The following is an 18,973-nucleotide window of genomic DNA, read 5'->3' as shown; positions in this document are numbered from 1 at the left end:
GGAGAGCAACAAAGCTGGTGAAGGGTCTGGAACAGAAGGCCTGTAGGAACGACTGAGGGAGCTTGTGTTGTTTAGCCCGGAGAAAAGGAGGCTTAGGGGAGACCTTATCACTGTCTACAACTACCTGAAAAGAGGTTGTAGCCAGTTGGGGGTTAGTGTCTCATCCCAGGCAACCAGTGGCAGGACAAGAAGACACAGTCTTAAACTATGTCAGGGGAAGTTTAGGCTGGACATTAGAAATAATTTTTGCACAGAAGGAGTGATTGGGCACTGGAATGGGCTGCCGAGGGAGGTGGTGGTGCTACCATCTCTGGAGGTGCTTAAGAAAAGACTGAATGTGGGACTTAGTGCCATGGTCTAGTTGAGAAGGCAGGTCATAAGTTGGACTTGATGATCTCAAAGATCTTTTCCAACCTAATTGATTCTGTGATTTCATGATTCTGTGAAGTAGGCTATTCTACTGGGTTTTGCTAGAAAACAGTAAATACATAATGAATGAATGCCCTGAACTGCATCTCCTGATACTCTTACCCCTGCAAAGGGGTAAAACTGAAAAAACACCTGAAAGAGAACAATCTTCTAGACTGGAAACAGCACCTGGCAGAAACACAGTGGAAGAGATTAGGGGTTTCGGGAAGCTATGTTTGCAAGCACACATTAGCATCTGCGATCTATTCTTTAAATGAGAAACACAGTGAAAAAGCAGCCTTCACACTTGCATCTGTAGAGCTACATTTTTTCAGCTTTTGGGCTATCAGAGGACAATGGAAGTATCTGAGCACTGCTGATATCCTGCCCAAGCTCCACACTGGAATTGATGCAATCCTTTAAACTCCACAGGCAACAGGTTCTTTACTTCCATATACTCACTGCCGTGTAAAATTTCTAGGCTCAACTCCATATTTTTCCAGTTCATTTTACAGGGCTCAGAAGCAGAACAATGTTGCATTTGTAAAACACTTCAGAATATATAAGTACACTGAAAAGAGATTAATAAAATCAGTTGAGTTGTAAGGGACCCATTGGGATCATCAAGTCCAAGTCCTGGCCCTGTACAGAACAGCCCCAAGAGTCACACCATGTGCCTGAAAGTGTTGTCCAAATGCTTCTTGAGATGTGTCAGGCTTGGTGCTGTGACAGCTTCCCTGGAGAGCCTGTTCCAGCCACCCTCTGGGTGAAGAATCCTTTCCTGATATCTAACCTAAATCCCCTATTGCTCAGCTTCATGCAATTTCTTCAAATCCTCTCACTGTTCATGAGAGTGAAGAGACCAGTTCCTACCCCTCCACTTCCCCTTGTGAGGATGTTGAAGGTCTCCCCTCATTCTCCTCTTATCCAGGCTGAACAGACCAAGTGATCTCATCCACTCCTCATATGGCTTCCCCTCAAGGCCCTTCACCATTCTCATGGCCCTCTGTGGTGGGTTTATGCTCTCTGGATGCCAGGCACCCACCAGAGCCTCTCTCTCACTCCCCTCTGCAGCTGGACAGAGTAGAGAAAATATAATGAAGGGTTCATGAATTGAGACAAGGACTGGGAGAGATCCAGCACTGAACACCACCATGTGAAAAACAGGCTCGAATTAGAGATATACACTAAGATCAGAGCAGAATAATTGGAAATAAAATAGAACCTTAAAAAAAACCTTCCATACACCTCTTCCTCCTTCCCTGATCTACCTCCTTCCCTAGCAGCACAGAGTGATGGGGAATGGGGGTTATGGTCAGATCAATTGTTTTTTCTGCTGCTTAGGGAGAGGAGTCCTCCTCCAGCTCCAGCATGGGGTTCCTCCCATAGGAAAGAGTTCTCCATTAACTTCTCCAACATACGTCTATCTCATGGGCAGCAGCTCCCTGCGAACTTCTGTAATGTGAGCCCATCCCACAGTCTTCAAACTACTGCAGTGTGGGCCACTCTTCCACAGGGTGCAGTTCTTGAAGGACAGGCTACTCCAGAGTGGGATTCTCTCTCCCCTGGGCTTCCCATGGGGTCACAGTCTCCTCTTGGGCATCCTGCTCTGGCATGGTCTCCTCCATGGGAGCTGGTGGATCCCTGCATCCCCATGGACCTCCATGGGCTGCAGAGGCACAGCTGCTTCACCATGGTCATCAGTACTGCCTGCAGGGGATCCTAGCTCCAGTGCCTGGAGCACCTCCTCCTTCTCCGCTGACCTTGGTGTCTGCCAATTGGTCTTCCTCACATATTCTCACTCCACTCTTTTGTGGCTGCAATTACTTCTGCACAGTAACTCTTTTTTTATTTTTCTCCATCTTTCCTCTTAAATCTGTTATCACAGAGGTGTCCTGTGTTCCCATCATCTCTAATTAGCCCAGCCTTAACCAGTGGCATGTCCATCTTTGGAGCTCCCAGGGATTGGCTCTGCCAGACATGGAAGAAGCTTCTAGCAGCTCCTCACAGAAGCCACCCCTGTCTGCCCCCACAGCCAAAGCTTGGCCATGTAAACCGAATATATCCTCCTCTGGATGCTCTCTTATAGCTTCACATCTTTTTTATATTGTGGTAATCTAAACCACAACTCAAGGCAAGGCAGCACTGGTGCAGATTCTTCAAGAAAGACACACTGACATACTATTCGAGCATAAGCCTCTCCAATACAGAAGTCTCTACGAGTGGAAAGCACTGTAGTAAGACCAATATACATTCTGTTAAGAAAACTTGTTAGCAATACTGTAACTCAATACTTGATTAACCACAGCAAAGGATAGACTCTCAAATTAATCCTGTGATTTATTTAGCCTAAAAGAAATCTTGTAGTATGAAGCTGTAGTATGAAAGCTGAGGTTTGAGAATGCATCTAGCTTTCTTATCTTTACAGCTTAAATGTCAAAACCTTCATCAGGCTGTTGGAAAAAAAGAACCCAATATGAAAAAGATTACATTCATAACTATATGCACTGGCAGAATAATTATTTCTTTATTCCTCCTTTCAGAAACAGCTTTCAAAGCTCCTAATGTCCTACTTTTTCACCTGTTATCTGTCTTTCCTCTTTGAAGAAAAGTTTTCCACCTATCAAAAACCCATTGGTTTGTTGCAGGAGGATTGTTGTGGTTGTGGTTCAGCCTTTAAACCATAATCCATGACAAAGACACTACCAAAACTAAGACAAATGAATCACACATTTTTTCCAAACTTGAACTACACAGAGAACCAGGATAACAGAATTGTTAGGTTTGGAAGGAACCTCTGTAGATAATCCAGTCCAGCACTCTACCAAGACAGTTTGCACAGGAATGCATCGAGGTGAGAAAGAGGTTCCACAATCTCCCTGGGCAGCTTGTTCCAGTGCTCTGCCACCCTCAATATAAAGAAGTTCTTCTTCATGTTGACATAGACATTTTTGTGGTTTAGATTATGGCCGTCACTCCTTTTCCTGCTACTGAACACCATGGAAGAGTCTGGCACCATCCTCTTAGCAACTTCCAACTTCTATGCATCAGGCCCAGCTTCCACAGTCCCTCCTCATAAGACAGATGCTCCAGACCTCTAATTATCTTTGTGGCCCTCTGCTGGACCCTCTCCTTGCCTTTCTTGCACTGAGGAGGCCAGAACTGGACACAGCACTCCAAATGTAGCTTCACTAGGGGGAGTAGAGGGGAAAGATCACCTCTCTCGACCTGCTGGCCACTGTCTTCCCACACTCTTACATGCTGGAGAAGAGGCCATTTCTTTTTCATGGATCTTTGATCTGTATTTCATAACCCTGATTTAGGAGTCAACTCATAAATAAATCACAATCTTTTAACATTGGTTGCCCAAATATTTTCTGACATGGGACTGCAGCATAAAGTGACTCAGTTATACACCTACACACCTCAGATACTGATGTGAGCTTGCCCACAGATCCTATTCTCATCAGATCATTTTTAAGAGGAAAAAAAGTATTACTTTTAGTAAAACTTAATAAAATAGTAATTATTCTTTTATTTCTCTAGCCTGTAGGGAAGAGATGAAATCATGAAAGGAAGGGATAAAATATATACTTTATCCTCCTATGCTTTATCCTTCTATGCTTATGCTGGAGACAGCTGCAGATACAGTGAGTGTCCACAGTGGCATTAACCAAGCCAAAGCTGATTCAAAGCAGAAAGATACTGACCAAGAAACAAACTGTCTTTTAGAAAAGCAACTTCAAAAAATAATTAAATCACATTGAGGGAGGGATTGATACCATGGCCAGCAACACCTCTGCTAACAGAACAGGTCTGGATGTAAGTCACATCTAGAGACAGCTTCATAGACTTGTTCTTGGTTTTGTAAACTTTGAAACACTCTGGGCCAAGATTTGTGACCAGACATTCAGTTAAAGAATAGAAATGGAATTAAGGGGATTAACATTAATTTTACAACAGCTAAAATCTTTGTAATGTACTGATACAGAACAGGAAGGTGATGGAATTGAGCCCTGGTTTTATGCTTTTCTCAGTTCTTGCTGTACCTCTACCACAAGCATGGTTTACTGATGCCTTTTAAGGTGGGCCCCTGAACTTGTATCTGAGCAGATGCTAAAAGAATAAAGGTGAGGAGAAAGGATATAGCATGGATGTAGTTTTATTATCCTCAGTTTTCTTGTACACAGCTGTTTCACACAGCTCTCTGCCACCATATAATCCTGGCTACTAGTTGTAACCTTCTGACCTTTCTGAGTCATTATTACAATTAGTTCAAAATAGGAAACCATAAAAAACTTATCAGAAAAAGATCTCTTTTCACCATTTTTTTTTTTAACAGCTTTTCACCCTTACCAAAACATACTCTTTAACTGCCATGCCCTCCTTCCACACTGGATCTCCCACTTTCTTCTAGCCCCTCCTCTTTCACACCCCCGTGTTGGCAGTTACTGTTTCCCCTCTGCATCCTGGTGTGCGCTAGATTCCTAGTCCCAGTTCTCCTTCAGCATGGTAGCATTTTCTTACTACATCATGGGATTATAGTCACAATTGCAAATAATGCTCAAGAGAAGCTAAATAAATTTCAGAAAATTATCCCTCCTATCAGAGATAAAATTGGTGTAATATAGGAATTAAAGCATCTCCAAGTTGCTGATAGTTGTAATTATATGTGTTCAAATGATAATCCAATGTTGTTTCTCCATAGGAACCTGGAGCTTTTACTTTGCAGTAAAGGGACTGTATTTAACATTTACAGTGGAAACAAGCACTTTGCTTTGCAATGCTTCCATTTTTAACATTGTAAATAAGTAGTTGAGTCAGTGCAGAACCAAGAGCCAAGTATTACCTATTATGGGGGCTTAATATGTCTACTTTGTGCAAAGACCAGTGTCTATATATATTCAAAAATCTAGATGTCAGTCACTATTCTAGAAAAACTACTGGGTAAACTGATAGATTTTTGTCTGTTGGAAATAGTAATGGCAAGATCTCAGGGAAATTTTTCAATCAAAATGAAAATTCAGCTGCATTAGAACCTTTAATCCTACCAGTCATATGAAAGAGGAATAAAAGCCTATATGTTTCAGTCTGACATTTTATAAACAGGACAGTTTTAGTGCTTTAGTCAAAGTTACTTTTTCTTTTAAAATTTTCTTCTTTAATATTTTAAAATCATGCAAAGACAACAATCCTCCCTTTAAAGTAGAATAATACCTATTTAGTTTTATTTGCCATTTGGCCCAGAATAAATATATACATGTGTATATATGTGTATACATAAAATTCTTGTAATTTCTAGGGAGCAAAATAACAGTGTATATCAACTATAATATTAAGAAAGAAGTCACACTTAAAGAACCTAATCTGTGATGTTGTTACATAAACGATATAGTTGTTCATGTAATTAAAGGGTCATTATGTATATTTACAAACAAAACCAATTATTTGAATTATGTTGCTTAACAGTACAAATACTGTTTTTTCACATTTTGTATGTGTAGATTTATATGTTTCAAAAAACGGAGAAATTTTGCCAGTGGGATTTGCCAGCAAAAATTTCTGAGAAGCAAGGGACCCTGCCCCATGGGTTTTCTACTTCTGTCTTTATCCCTAACCAGGTCCAGTCCCCTTTCTGCCGTTCCTTTCATCTAGGTTTGTCCACATACAGGGCAAGTCCTACTCCCTACTGTCCCTCATAGTTCCACACCTCTCTTGGATCCACTCTTCAGGCTCCTACTTCTCCATGCCTTATCACTCTCTAGTCCTGGCTGACTACGTGTGCATTTATTGTTTCACTCCATATCTTTCATCTTCCCTGATTCTTGTCCTGTCCTCGCACATTCTCTTTTTTCCAACCCCTGTGAATATGGTCACTGAGTACATAGAAAAGTAAAGGGTCCCTGGTGTAACCTCTGCCATCCCAAGACAGGCATGGTGGGAAGTTAATATTTCAAGGGGGACAGAAATAGTCTGATACTTCTAAAAGAGGCAAGAAGATACAGGCTTTACTTGGTGCAATGAATAGCATAAAGATACTATGGAATTGGTGCTCATGGAGTTTGGAATTGGATGGAGTTTTTCAGGAAGCACTTACACAAATGCCTGCTGCATGTGACTTAGATAAGCTGATCCTGTCCATGTGCAGGTGATTTTCGGAGGTTCCTTTCTGAGGTTCCTTTTAATGTGAATTTTTAAGGGATGTAGCTATTTAGAGTTCCAAAGTAAACATCTGCCAACTATATTTCTCAAAGACTTGGAATATAATCAAGCATGGTTTGTCACAGCATAGCTGAAGAGATATGTCAAACCCAATGCTCCTATTCCTCACCACATTCAAAGTTTTGCTCTTAATTATGATGTATTTTTTAAATGGGCAAAAATACCCTGTATTTCCCTATCTTCCTTGGTAATCACTGAAGTATTTTAGCAGAAATTGCCTTTAAAAGTATTCAGGAAGGGTTAGCCAACCAGGTGGAAATACTAAGAGCAGCAGCAAAGGCCCTAAAATAGTAAATATTGGGCTACTTCAATTATAGAAGGCTCTAAAACTTCTGCCAATATTTTTCCCTTAGGCTCTCAAAAAATGGGGAAGCAAATAGAGAAATATCTCACAACTTCACAGAATACCTTAAGCCTACTCTGTTCCCATGTAAAAGGGATTATGAAAGAAAATTGAGTAGGAAGCTCCCCAAAATTTCAAAGGAAACTCTTTTGTCAACACCAAAATTGCTATTTTAATATTTTTTCCATATCTGACTACTTTTAATGTATTCATCATTAGCATAATTGTCATTCTTTGCTTTGCTTTTTTCTCTTTGCTGCCTTTATTCCCCCTTTGACTTGAAGAATGTAACTTCCAATAAAAAGTATAGAAAGAGGGAATTTCATTTACATTAATTCCTATGAATTTAACTTGTTTTCTTTTTCACTAATCGAGATATACTAACTGAATAATGCTCTGGAAAGTCAAAAGTCACAGCAAGCAGCATTGCAGCCCACAGGGTTAAAAAAAAAAAAAAAAAAGAAAAGAAAAATGAGAGGACTAGATTAAGCCTTTTGTTTTAGGCATACTCATTATACTCATTTTAAAATGAAATTGATTGAGAAACCAGCTCTGTATACTATGATTTCAGTAGTGGTCTCTTCCCTCCCTTTCATATTTTCATTACTGCCAGCAAAAATATAGATAGAGACCAATTAAACAGGATTTGGACCTTTCACCTTGTCTGTTAATGGCTATCTGTTTGTAACTAAATAAGGCTTTCTCCTTCCTCTTTTTCCCCAGTCTGATTTCTGCCTATCCCTTTTTCATTTTCATCTGAAAAAAAAAAAAAAAAGAAAATTCTAAACCATTTATTTGGACACTATCCCTACTTACCTCAAGGTGGGTTTCTACCATTCATGGAAATACAAAAGAATTTTAAAGTACACATAAATAAATTACTCTTACAACCCACTTTACAGCTGTTTTGTACTTCCAAATGGTATAAAGAGATCCCAATATAAAGTAGTATTAGGCTACTATCTCCAGTGGTTGAACTTCTCGAAAAAGATAAATAACCAAACACAAGCATTATAAAAATGAAAAATAACCACCAAGCGAAATTTTTATTTTATTTTATTTTATTTTCAGATTTCCAAAATTAAGGGAAAGTACATAATTTTTTTTTTTTTACAGTTTGCCTTGCAGTACTGATTGGGAAAAAAATAAAAAAGATCCATTTAGAGAGAATATAATTTATATCAATCAGGATGGAGCACACTGGGTTTAATTTTAGTGTTCTTCTCTTTTCCTTTCTGTGTCTTCTTTCTGGTTATCTTAGGAATCCCTAATTTCCTAAACATTGTAGACTACACTGGTAAATTTGCTCATGTAAGGACTTCTGAATTTGACAGAAGAAACTTAGAGGCTGCTGGTGATCCTGTTTGTTCAAATGTAACTCTGTTTAGCTCCACAGATTTACTTCTGATGAATCCTGGTAAATATCAGATAGAAAAGGGACCTCCAAGAACCCATCCTGAACATGCTCGTGTAAAACATGGGTTTTGAAGTTTAGTGTGCTTTTATTTATATTCTTAGGGAAATATGAGGCTACTTTTCAGCTTTTTTTAAAATTAAAAGTGTAACTGAAATTCACCTATACACCTAAATGTTTGTTGTATCAGAAATGAATGACATCATGATACCAAAGAGCTAAAAAAAAAATCCCAACACGCTGACCAGATTAAAAGCACAGATATTTGTGCAGTTCTTAATTCAATAAAATGCTGTGGTAGTTCATGATCTGAAGGAAATACGCCCTCAGAAGCATCTGTTTCTTCTGTGTCCTTCATGAGAGTCAAAGGGTATTTTACAATCCAATCCAATGCTGGATATAACCTTTTAAATAAATAAACCATGGTTTAAGGATTTAGAAAGCACTAGATCAAAGAATGTAATCTTTGAGATCTAATAACTACAGTGATGGGTCTAGCATAAGGACTTGAGCAGAGTAGAACAAAGGTTTGCTGAATATCCACAATGCCTCTTGGGTTAAAATTCATTACAGAATCACTCTAAATCCCTAGTCAGGGGGCAACCCTAAAATTTTCTTCTTGTTAAAATCCAGCATGAACTTCAAAAATAAACTGAAAGCAATATATTTAAGGGAAGAAACTCCAATCTTCAGCTTCTTTTGTGTTGTTTGACTATTCAAAATTCAGCTCTCATTTTCCAAACACCTGCCAATTTCAGTTTCAGCCTCCAGGTTTTTGGCTACACGCCCCAATACACACAAACACACACACACACACTGATTTCAACTGCCCAGGACTGACTGAGTGGAGATGGAGAAATGGTTTATTTTTTTCCAGCAGTGCATGTCTATATCCTCTTGCAACCAGAGGAGATCCAAGCCTTTAGCATTACATTGTCTAATGCACAATGTGCTGCTCATCATGAGCTTTCCCAATAAGTTGTGGGGATACTTATGGATGTGCTCAAATGATTCCATTATCACCCTTTAAATAAGCAATAGCACCAAAACAAACAAACAGCTGTGTTCAGAGCTATTGTGAACCCTTCACATGCTGTTTTAGAGCACTCCAAATTTGTCATCTGTCAGGCTATGAAATTGTAAGTGTTGCTTGCCAACTTGCACACAAAAGTTTTCTTGCCTGCTTTGGTGACAAGCTGGAGCAGGTGGTGAATACTGCACACAGACTTCTGGAAAAATCTTGTTGTCTTTCTTTATTTCCCACCATGGGCATTACAACACACAAACCATCACTTCTGCCTACTGCTTGACCAGCATCTTGTCAAATCTGGCTGCAAGATTAAGCTTCCTCAATTCTGAATTCAATATTGCAACCCTAAGGACATAAGAATCAAACTGGAACAGTCTGGGGTTTGGAGTTGTTTTTTTCCCCTTTTAATGGACAAAATTGTTTCTGCTCCAAGACCATAGTTTGCCCTGACTATAATGATAAATCATCATGACTGACACTAAGCAAAATGAGTTTGATATTTTCTGCTTTATCCTTCCACATTAGAAGCCACTTTTACATTTGCCACAACTTTTAACCTTTCTTCCAAAAGATTAGAATGATACAAATCAGATATTATTTCTGTTCTGTATAATCCATTAGAAAAATGTGAAGCACACTTTGTACACAGAAAGGGATGGGTGCAGTGAAGAGAAGGTAAGATTTATGGCCAGCAATCTTGCAATAACTGTTGGTTTCCTATAGCAGCATAATTCTCCTTTATTCCAGATTATTTTACTTCATTAAAACAGTGTCCTGCTAACAAAGCCAGGGGGAGGTCCAGGACTCCAGACACATTCAGCACTTGGCAGCACTAGTTCTAATAACAAGGTTATAGATCCAGTGAGAGTGTCTTGGAAATATCAGACTTAACCATTATCAGAATTATTTGCATCTTTAGCTCTTTTTTGGGGGATTTTTTTGTATTTTTAAAGGTGCATTCAGTAATAGTCAGGCACATTTCCCCATTGTTATAATTAAAAAACCCCAAAACAATGACAGCCTTTAATATGATATACTATGAAACATGAAAGCGGGTGCTATTTTGCCACTGATGGGAGACAATGTGATTTTAATTCATAAGCTTAAAGCAAGGATATGAAACATTCTAGTCATTGATACTGTTATCTTAGTCTGTGCTGCAAATCTATATTTAGCTATTTATCTTCCCCCCAAAAAAGGATGTCTTCCAGGAATGGGCTAAAGCCATCAGCTTTTTATTCCTGTAAAACTTCATTACACTTGAAACATAAGAAAAGCTCAAGTAAAAACTGCATTAGAGCTCCCCAAGTAGGATTTTTTAAGTGAAAAAGCAGTTATACAGTTTAGTGAAAAGTACATTTGGATATCACAATATATCCAACAGCAGTTGTGTAATATTATTAACATCACTTTCACTAATTTGCTTGCAAAAATCTCATGTTCTGTTATTTTCTGTTTTGTGAAGGTTGTTTCCATAGCAGGGGGTAGCTAAAAAACACTTTTGTCCTTTACCTGTGTCTGTAATATTTCCTTTTTGGAAGTGCATTCCATAGCTGGATTGTGTCTTCCAAACACACGTGAGTCCAAGATCCCTGAAATGCTAGCAACTTACAAAGTAAAAGCTGCTCCATGGAATTAACAATTGAAATAGCACTAAGTTCCATTTTAACTGTTTTGGTTTTTTTTCTTTTGCTTAAGGTCCTATTTCCCTTTACAATGCCCTTCCACATTTGTGAATTCAAAACCCCATCCTGGAATGAGCCACCTTTGGGAATAGGTCATATTTAGCAAGCAGTTAAGATACCACTCACTGGAAATATCACAGGGTCAAAAATTACTCTCTCAAGTGTGATTTTGTAGCACTGCTTGTCAAATTATTGGATTTCTTTTAGAGTAAGGTGGCACAGAAAAGTCCGCCATGACAAGACCTATGTGTTTTGACAAGAACAACTATCAGAGTTCTGCCCTGTAAATCCTCATTCACATGTGTGAAGGACATGGGACAGCTGTACATCTACAGCAGAGAGCATGATAAATTTATGAGGCCCTCATCTCTGAAAATTATTTATTCAACTTTAAGTCATTAAACAGTATCAATTGCTATTACTCATGTGAGTACAAGTTTGTCAGAGATATGGCATATACAAATATAGATAGAAAAAACAGGCTTATCAGTAACTACAAAATCTATTTTAAACAGCTTAAGAAAATTTAATTTATATAGTTCACCATGTAAAGGTTGTTTGAAATAAAGATTTTTGTTTCCATTCTTTCTTTCCCCAAACCTTCTTTTTATGAAGCTTTCTCCAACCAGCTCTTTTAGGAATGGCTAGAAATTTTGAACAGTCCCTTGATCTTCAAAATTTTCTTTTGATCTAACAGTTAGATAAAGCACTACTATAGAACAGCACTACCAGTCAACAGAGAATCAGCAGCAAACATCAACTAATATTTCTCTTTTGAAGAGAAAGTACTACACATCACAGAGGTTTTGAAGCCAACATTGAAACAAAACCCCTGAAGTAATAGTCTGTTTACCTGTAGCCCTGATATCCTCAAAAAGTAAGTGTTCAAGACCCTTTATTTCTAATAGCCAGTTCTAATTTGTAAAACAGTTTGCATAACAATTATTTAGTTAACTGTTAAGATAGACTTTGTTATATTTATTAGCAGTAACACAATAGGCTTGTTGCACAGGATCCTGCCAATTGTTATATATATCAGCATCATTCAGACTCACTCTGTGCACTTGCAGCTTTAGCAATTGGAGACTTCTTGAGGCCTTGAGTGATTTGCTGACCACCTTTTAAGTACATGCTTAAGTATAGTTGTTTAGTGAAAGATAAACATGCATATATCCAAAATTGCCTGATCTGAGGTTCTTCCATCTTTAGAATTTCAGAATGAAAAGCTACATTACTAATGCTGAACAATGAAAGTTACAGAAAAAACTGATATTTCACCATATCTTCATCTAATGTTGAAAGTGCTATATACAATTTCTCTTTGATTGTCCTTTTATTTTCTTCCATTTGAGTTGCAGTTAAGATCAGAGAAGAAAAATAAAAGTCTTGTTACAGCTACAGGTCACTGTAAGATAAGAGACTCAGCAGTCACTTCTATGCACTGTACACACAAAAGTGGGCCAGACTGATATTTAGTTTATCAGTCTGGAATCTAGGAAACATAACAGAGGTACTTGAATGTAAATGCATTGTCAAAAGATAATAATCTACATCACTGGAGGAGTGTCACTTGTCCAGCAATTTAAAGGTCATCTGACATACTTCATTTTTCTCTTACAATTAGAATATAGTGAATATACACAGAGTACAAATCACAGCTTTTTTAAGATTTGACCTCTTAATTGGCTGGCCTGACCCACAGATGAAACCACACAGTAGTACAGAACATAAAAGAGAAAATAAAAGGAAACTAAAGATGTTTTTAGAAAGCTGATTTCAATTAAAATCCAATTTTGGTGTGAAAAGAAGAAAAATCTTTTTAAGTATGAATCATTTGATAAAAATTCATCTTTTCTGCTGTAAAAACAGAAGTCAACAGAAAAATGCATTCTTTTGCTGGAATCCAGGCCTAGGACCAAAGAATTTACATATATTAATTTAACAAGATCCAAAGTCCTCTACAACAAATATTTATGCTGTAAAATATTACAGCCACATTCCTGCATCTCCTTACAATAATAATTCTTAGGAACACAATATTCTAGGGAGTGTGTACAACAGTGGGTTTCCACAAAGATGGAATGCTTCATTATCAGAGTACCAGCTTGTTCATAAATATTAAAAAGTATGATTTTGAAGTTTTTCAAACATATTTCTCACTGTTTACATTGTCTCTCTACTACTGAAAAAAAAAAGTCAATGTGTACCTGTTCATATGTCTCTCCCTCACAGTCCTGAACTGCAGAAAACCTCTGCTGGTGACTGTAAAGGACTACAATGTTTGTTCTGGATATACAGTGAGCAGCCAAGGGGACAAGTAGTCTGGTCTTACTTATGCAAGTAGACATTCTTGCAGTGATGGGTCTACTTCTTAACTTGAAAGAACACAATTTGTCCCAAACTGCAGACAAAATGGCACAATTCCTTGCTGTCTTACAAAAGTGGGTCCTAATTTTACATATGGTTATTTTCTGTTTGTATATGTTATAGGCAATTCTTTATATTAGATTATAGCTGGAAACAGATAATTACAAGAAAAAAAGAATTTCTCTACTGCTACAAGAAAAATCATGTAGAGACTGCTCAAGACAAAATAACATTATAGATCTGATCTTAATTTGGTAAAAATTAAGCTCCTGGATACCACTTGCATTATAAAAACAACACTGACAACAGATTAAACTCCTGAAAAGTGACCAAAAGTTAGAAAAGGAATGGCTTTTCTGAAACATGTTCTATTGTGGTTAATCATGAGGAAGAATACCAAAAATTTTTTTCAAGTGGCAACAAAATGAAACAGAACAGAAAGACCCACACTGGCTGCAGCAATGTATTAGATTAATAAACTGGGCTTCATAGAACTCTCTGTGGGAAAAGAGCATGCTTACCCTTGCATAAACAGCATTTACTACATGGTGAGATCATATGGAGGATACCACTGAAATACAGAAATAAACATGCTAAACTTGTAGAAAGAGAACTCAAACATAGCAGTAATAACTGCAAACTCGTGCCTATTTGAAGAAGAATGTTACCTAATTTGCTTCCTCTGGATATACAGAGATCTAATTTAAGCTGCTCCCCTCCCCTTTCCCACTTTACTATATTTGCAGGAAGCAGTGAACACAGAAATGTGCAGCCAGCCTGGGCCCTGAGGCCGGTGGATCAAGATGGCAGGGCTGGCCTGGGCTCCCCGGGGACAGCAGAGCCAGAAGGGTGATTGGACACAGTGACCTGTCTGCATGAGATGAGACAAAAACAGGAGGGCTGTAATGCTGATGAACTAACCTGTCACTCACAAGCTCAGGTCTGAGAGAAAAAAAAAAAAAAAAAAAAAAAAAAAGGAGATAAAAAAGAAGAAGAAAAAGGTATAGTAGAGGTTTTAGAAAGCATACAAGGCAGGCAAATTACAACGTCATTGGAATAATTAGATGACATATTTAATTACCTGTTCATTCAGATGGGCTCAGGACATATAGGAAATATGGCATAAAAATCCAGCTAATAGTTTCTATAAGAGCAAAACACAATTGAAGAAATAATGGATATTGCGGTTTGGCATGCAAGGAAGGATGCTACAGACTATTGCTGGCAGGGATCAGGGTTTCCTGCCAAACACTCCAGTTATGAATCAAAATCACAATGAGCAATGAGCTTCTAGATCTTGACACACAAGGCAAGGAGGTTGTTCTTCAGAGTACTTGGCTGTTTTATTGCTTGCTTGGGGGAGAAAAAATCCAGAGGGAAGGCTCACAAGGAATTCTGCACCCTGGACCCAGTACACGCAGCTGCTGGGTAACAGTCAGAGTTGTAGCACTCTGCACACCATTGCCATCACCAGTTGGAATCGCTGTGGACTGGTGGTTAAAGACAGAGGAAATCCAGATTTTTTTTTTTTTTTTAAGTAAAAAATGCATTTAATGATGAACAAGAACTTGGTGTTGAAAATGCCTTTAAATCAGTATGCTCCTGCTATTCCATTTGTGTCATACACAGACTAATGCTTGAACTACAAAAAAAGTGCTAGTGTGTCTGATCTCTATTGCATCAGCTATACATGTACAGTTTGGATTTTTAATTAGGCAAGTTCAAATTCCATTAGCAGTAAATAGGACTGAATTTAGAGCTACATCTGCAGGATTAGTAAAAAATATTTTTTTCCTCATGGCAGGAAAAAAAATGCAATGCTGATATAAAAAGGCCAAATTATAAACATTTTTCCAATTTTTTTGGGTTTGGAGGTTTGAAAGTTAACGAAGACTTTTAAGAACTTTTTCTAATAGTGTCAAGAAATGAATGTCTATTCTAAAACTATGCAGCTACTAAATATGCAAACCTTAACTATTTATCAATACAAAATAGAGACTTAAAATATGAAAAGATTTTCTGCCATAGGGCTTGCCTTTTGATAGGTATTTTCTCTTAAAGTACTTACAGAAAGTCTGTCTATTTCCAGCAAAGTATGGTAATTATACTGATTGCCCTGAGATTCCCACATTTTAACTAACTCCTTTATTATACAACCAGAAAATCCGTAACTTTTTATCAGAAAAAAAAATTAAACTTTTTATTCTATCTTAACACATAGCTAATAACAACCAAACCTTGGATAACTAATCAAAACAAAAACATGAAAATTTTGTGGATTTATGAGCCCATTTTGATATGCACACACATACATGAAATGTAAATATGCACACATGCTGATCTGAAAAAAATGTTTGCAGCACTTAAGACAGTAAGTTTCAGAAAAATAATATCTATAAAGTCTAACACAGAAAACCCACAGAAGTTAGTCACCTAAAATACCTAAATTTATTTTTCTTTTAAGTACATGGTCTTACTATTAATTTTAGGAAATGAAATAAATGATCATATGATATAAACATTTTTCCAGATGTTTACTGAACTTTTTTTAATTCATGAAATATGGAATGTTAAACACAGAAAAAAAAATCCTTCTACCATTGCCAGCCTCAGAACCACTTTTTGAGAGTTGGCAAGCCTTAAACATAAAATAGCTAACTTACACTTTCTTACATGTGAAAAAAAAATTTATATTAAAGAGATAATACAAGCTTTTAGATTTATAAAGATTTCAGGGTACATTTTCTTCCAAGTGCACTTGCTCAAAACCTTGCCATTGTATCTGCCTTAGAATCATTAAATATATTTCTGTAAGACTGAACAAGTTAAACAAAAAGGTAATTAACACAGTCTAAAATACATCTTTTTGTACAATGTAGTACTGGCAAGCATGCCCCACTTTTTAGGTATAAGCCAGCCTAATAGAAAGCTGTGAATGTTTGGAGGATTTTTAATAAAAAATGTATCTTCTATTTTTAAAATATTTAAAGCAATAAAAGTCTGTGGTAAACATGGCATTACATATTTGACATTTTCTACCCAAAAATGCATTACTATGTACGATGGTATTAATAAACCATGTGCTTTGAGGGACTTCAGTGCTTTGCCATAATTTAGATCAAAACAATGTATAGAATGTGTCTTTTTCTACCATTATATCAACATATAGAAAACAAATACTATGTCATCATCTCAGCAGCATGCGTTCACTATACTGGAAACATATGCAAAAAAACACAAACTTTTGAGAGTTCAAAAAATACCCTTTACCAGAGAATGATTTACAAGTCAGTGGTTAATGAGAAAGAGTTGAGCACTTAAAATTTTGTTAGAAAAAGAAAAACAGGCACCCTCATCTGACTCTGACTGCTTTCACAGGGAAACAGCCCTCCCTGTTCATCAGAACAAAATAATTTCTTTCCCCACTTCAGGTTATTATTTGAAGCAAATGAAAAGACAATGATTTTTTCTCTCTTCTGGCTAACGCTCAAAACAGCATGGTTAAATCACACATATAAAAACTACACACTTATCAGAAATCACAAAACAGAAAGAGAAGGACTCACTGACCCATTTGGAAGACAAAGACGACAAAACGGAAAAGCTCTAAAAATCAGCTTGTGAGGCCTTTGAGAGATATTCTTCTGGCATTTCATCACAGCAGCCCCAGTTCACTTCCCTGGATACAGGGAGGGAGAACTAAATAGAGCTGTTTATTAAAGCTGTTGTGCTGGATTGCATTAGGAAGCACGAGCAGACCACCTGGACCTTTCAGATTGTGGCAGTGTTTAATTTGCAGGCTGCCCCTCTGCAGTAGCAAAGACTACTACATTTACCAGGCTCAATCACACATTATCTGGATTAGAAGTATAAGAAGAAAAAATAAAAATGAAAAATAAAAACCACAGCATCTAGTACAGGAATACAGTCAATATAAAAATAATGAACAGCATTACAAATAGAAAGAACTCCTCAGCAAACATAACATTTTCACTCCTCGTTTCTTCTACTTCAGCATATTTAAACAAAATAAAACAACAAATTAATAAATACTTTGATTTCGTAAAGCTGAGACTGAAATGGGGTTTATTAGAAGAAAAGGATGGTAATTTTGTTTTTTCTAATGATTCCCTGGCCAGATTATTGTGTTTCTTTTGCCTTTCTCACTTTCAGTACTACACTCGCTGGTAGCTGAAGATACAGATAGAAAGATGGTACTGTAAATATGAATTATGTGAATCATATGGTTAGACCCTTGTGAAAAAAAAAAAAAAATAAAAGAGGAGTTGAGAAATGGCTGACTCCATACCTGACCAATTACAGCTTGCATGGTCCCTGTGTCCTGCTGAGCTGAAAGATCGCAATCCATCATATGTAGTCTTTGAAAAGGAGAATGGGGGTTTCTGGCATGCATCTGTCAATCAACTTCTGCACTCACAACCATCACCAAAAGCAAGGGAAAAAAGTCAAGCTGCTCCACCAAATAGGATGAAATAGTCATGTGACCTTCAGCACTCTCACACACATACATACTTCCATAGAACGTATGAATTTTCTGCAGATATGAAATGACATTGACAAATACCCAATACCAAGTAAATAAAGTGAGACAAACAGCTACTCACTAAAGAGAAAACACTTGCTGTAATCTTCAGCCTAAAGATTTAATATACCTAAAAGGTATTTTAAGCAGAGTGTTTTCTTTAGAGCCTAAACTTTTCAGATAAGGTGATATGATTTTATATATGCAGACAGTGGTCAGAACTTTAACCCCTCGTGTCCTCTTGCAGCCTCTAATTTTGCTTCCCCCCTTTATACTTCTACTTTGTGGCTTTTTGAGTTCTTGGGTTGTTTATTTTTTTTTTGTTTGGTTTTTTTTTTTAAGTTTCTTTTGTGTTAAAGTGAAGTGGCTTGTGTTGCTGTCTTTGGATTTGCAGAGATTATGAGAACTCAATAGAAAAAATTTCTAACAGGAGAAAAAGAAGCAGGGGCTGAGAAACCTGTGTCTGTACTCACAAGTCAAAACATCTCACTGCTTTACTCCAGCAGAAGTCAAATGCTTTCTTTACTGGAAATATATATTTAAGTATTAGTTTATGTGATCTGTGATGAGCACTCAAAATATTAAATATTCAGACTATGTAAATCCTACTTACAGAATCCTTTCCATTTTGAAGGTTAGCAGAATTTTGGTTCATTCACTGCTCCACTGAACTGACATAAAATGTTGTTACTTAGGAAGGGAAACATTACCATTTTTTTTGAATGGAAGCAGTTTGTTTCATGTATCTTCCTCTCTGAGTTAAGATTTGCAAGAATTTCCAAGACTATTTTTTATTCTTGTCAAAATATATCAGCCACTTGTCTCCAAAAACTGAGTGTCCTGAACGACATGCTGCAGCATTGATTGCTGATACGTTATTGGCCAGTGATTGCTGAAGGGTGACATTAATGTAACCTCGTAGCACTTTAACCCTTTGAAGATCAACATAGTCCTCTGGCAA

At 37.3% G+C, this 18,973-nt stretch overlaps 1 protein-coding gene across 13 annotated transcripts in view; it reads right to left on the bottom strand.

Moving 5' to 3' along the window:
• Positions 1 to 18,030, bottom strand: part of POU6F2 (POU class 6 homeobox 2) — a 352,332-nt gene extending 334,302 nt beyond the window's left edge. For 2 of the 13 annotated variants that reach the window (XM_021546677.3, XM_021546724.3), the window contains exon 1: positions 17,779 to 18,029. In XM_021546677.3, the coding sequence (XP_021402352.2) occupies positions 17,779 to 17,883 (105 nt within the window). In that variant the 5' untranslated portion in view covers positions 17,884 to 18,029. Of the gene's footprint in view, positions 1 to 14,550; positions 14,614 to 17,039; positions 17,380 to 17,778 lie in introns of those variants that run through there. The other 11 variants (XM_021546755.3, XM_021546668.3, XM_021546686.3 and 8 more) reach the window with 9 other exon arrangements.
• Between the last annotated feature and the right edge of the window lie 943 nt (positions 18,031 to 18,973).

The sequence above is a fragment of the Lonchura striata genome, chromosome 1 (genome assembly GCF_046129695.1).
Source record: "Lonchura striata isolate bLonStr1 chromosome 1, bLonStr1.mat, whole genome shotgun sequence".
Lineage (NCBI taxonomy): Eukaryota > Metazoa > Chordata > Aves > Passeriformes > Estrildidae > Lonchura > Lonchura striata.
Note: the sequence above shows the minus strand (reverse complement) of the source record. Positions and strands in the feature narration are given on the sequence as shown.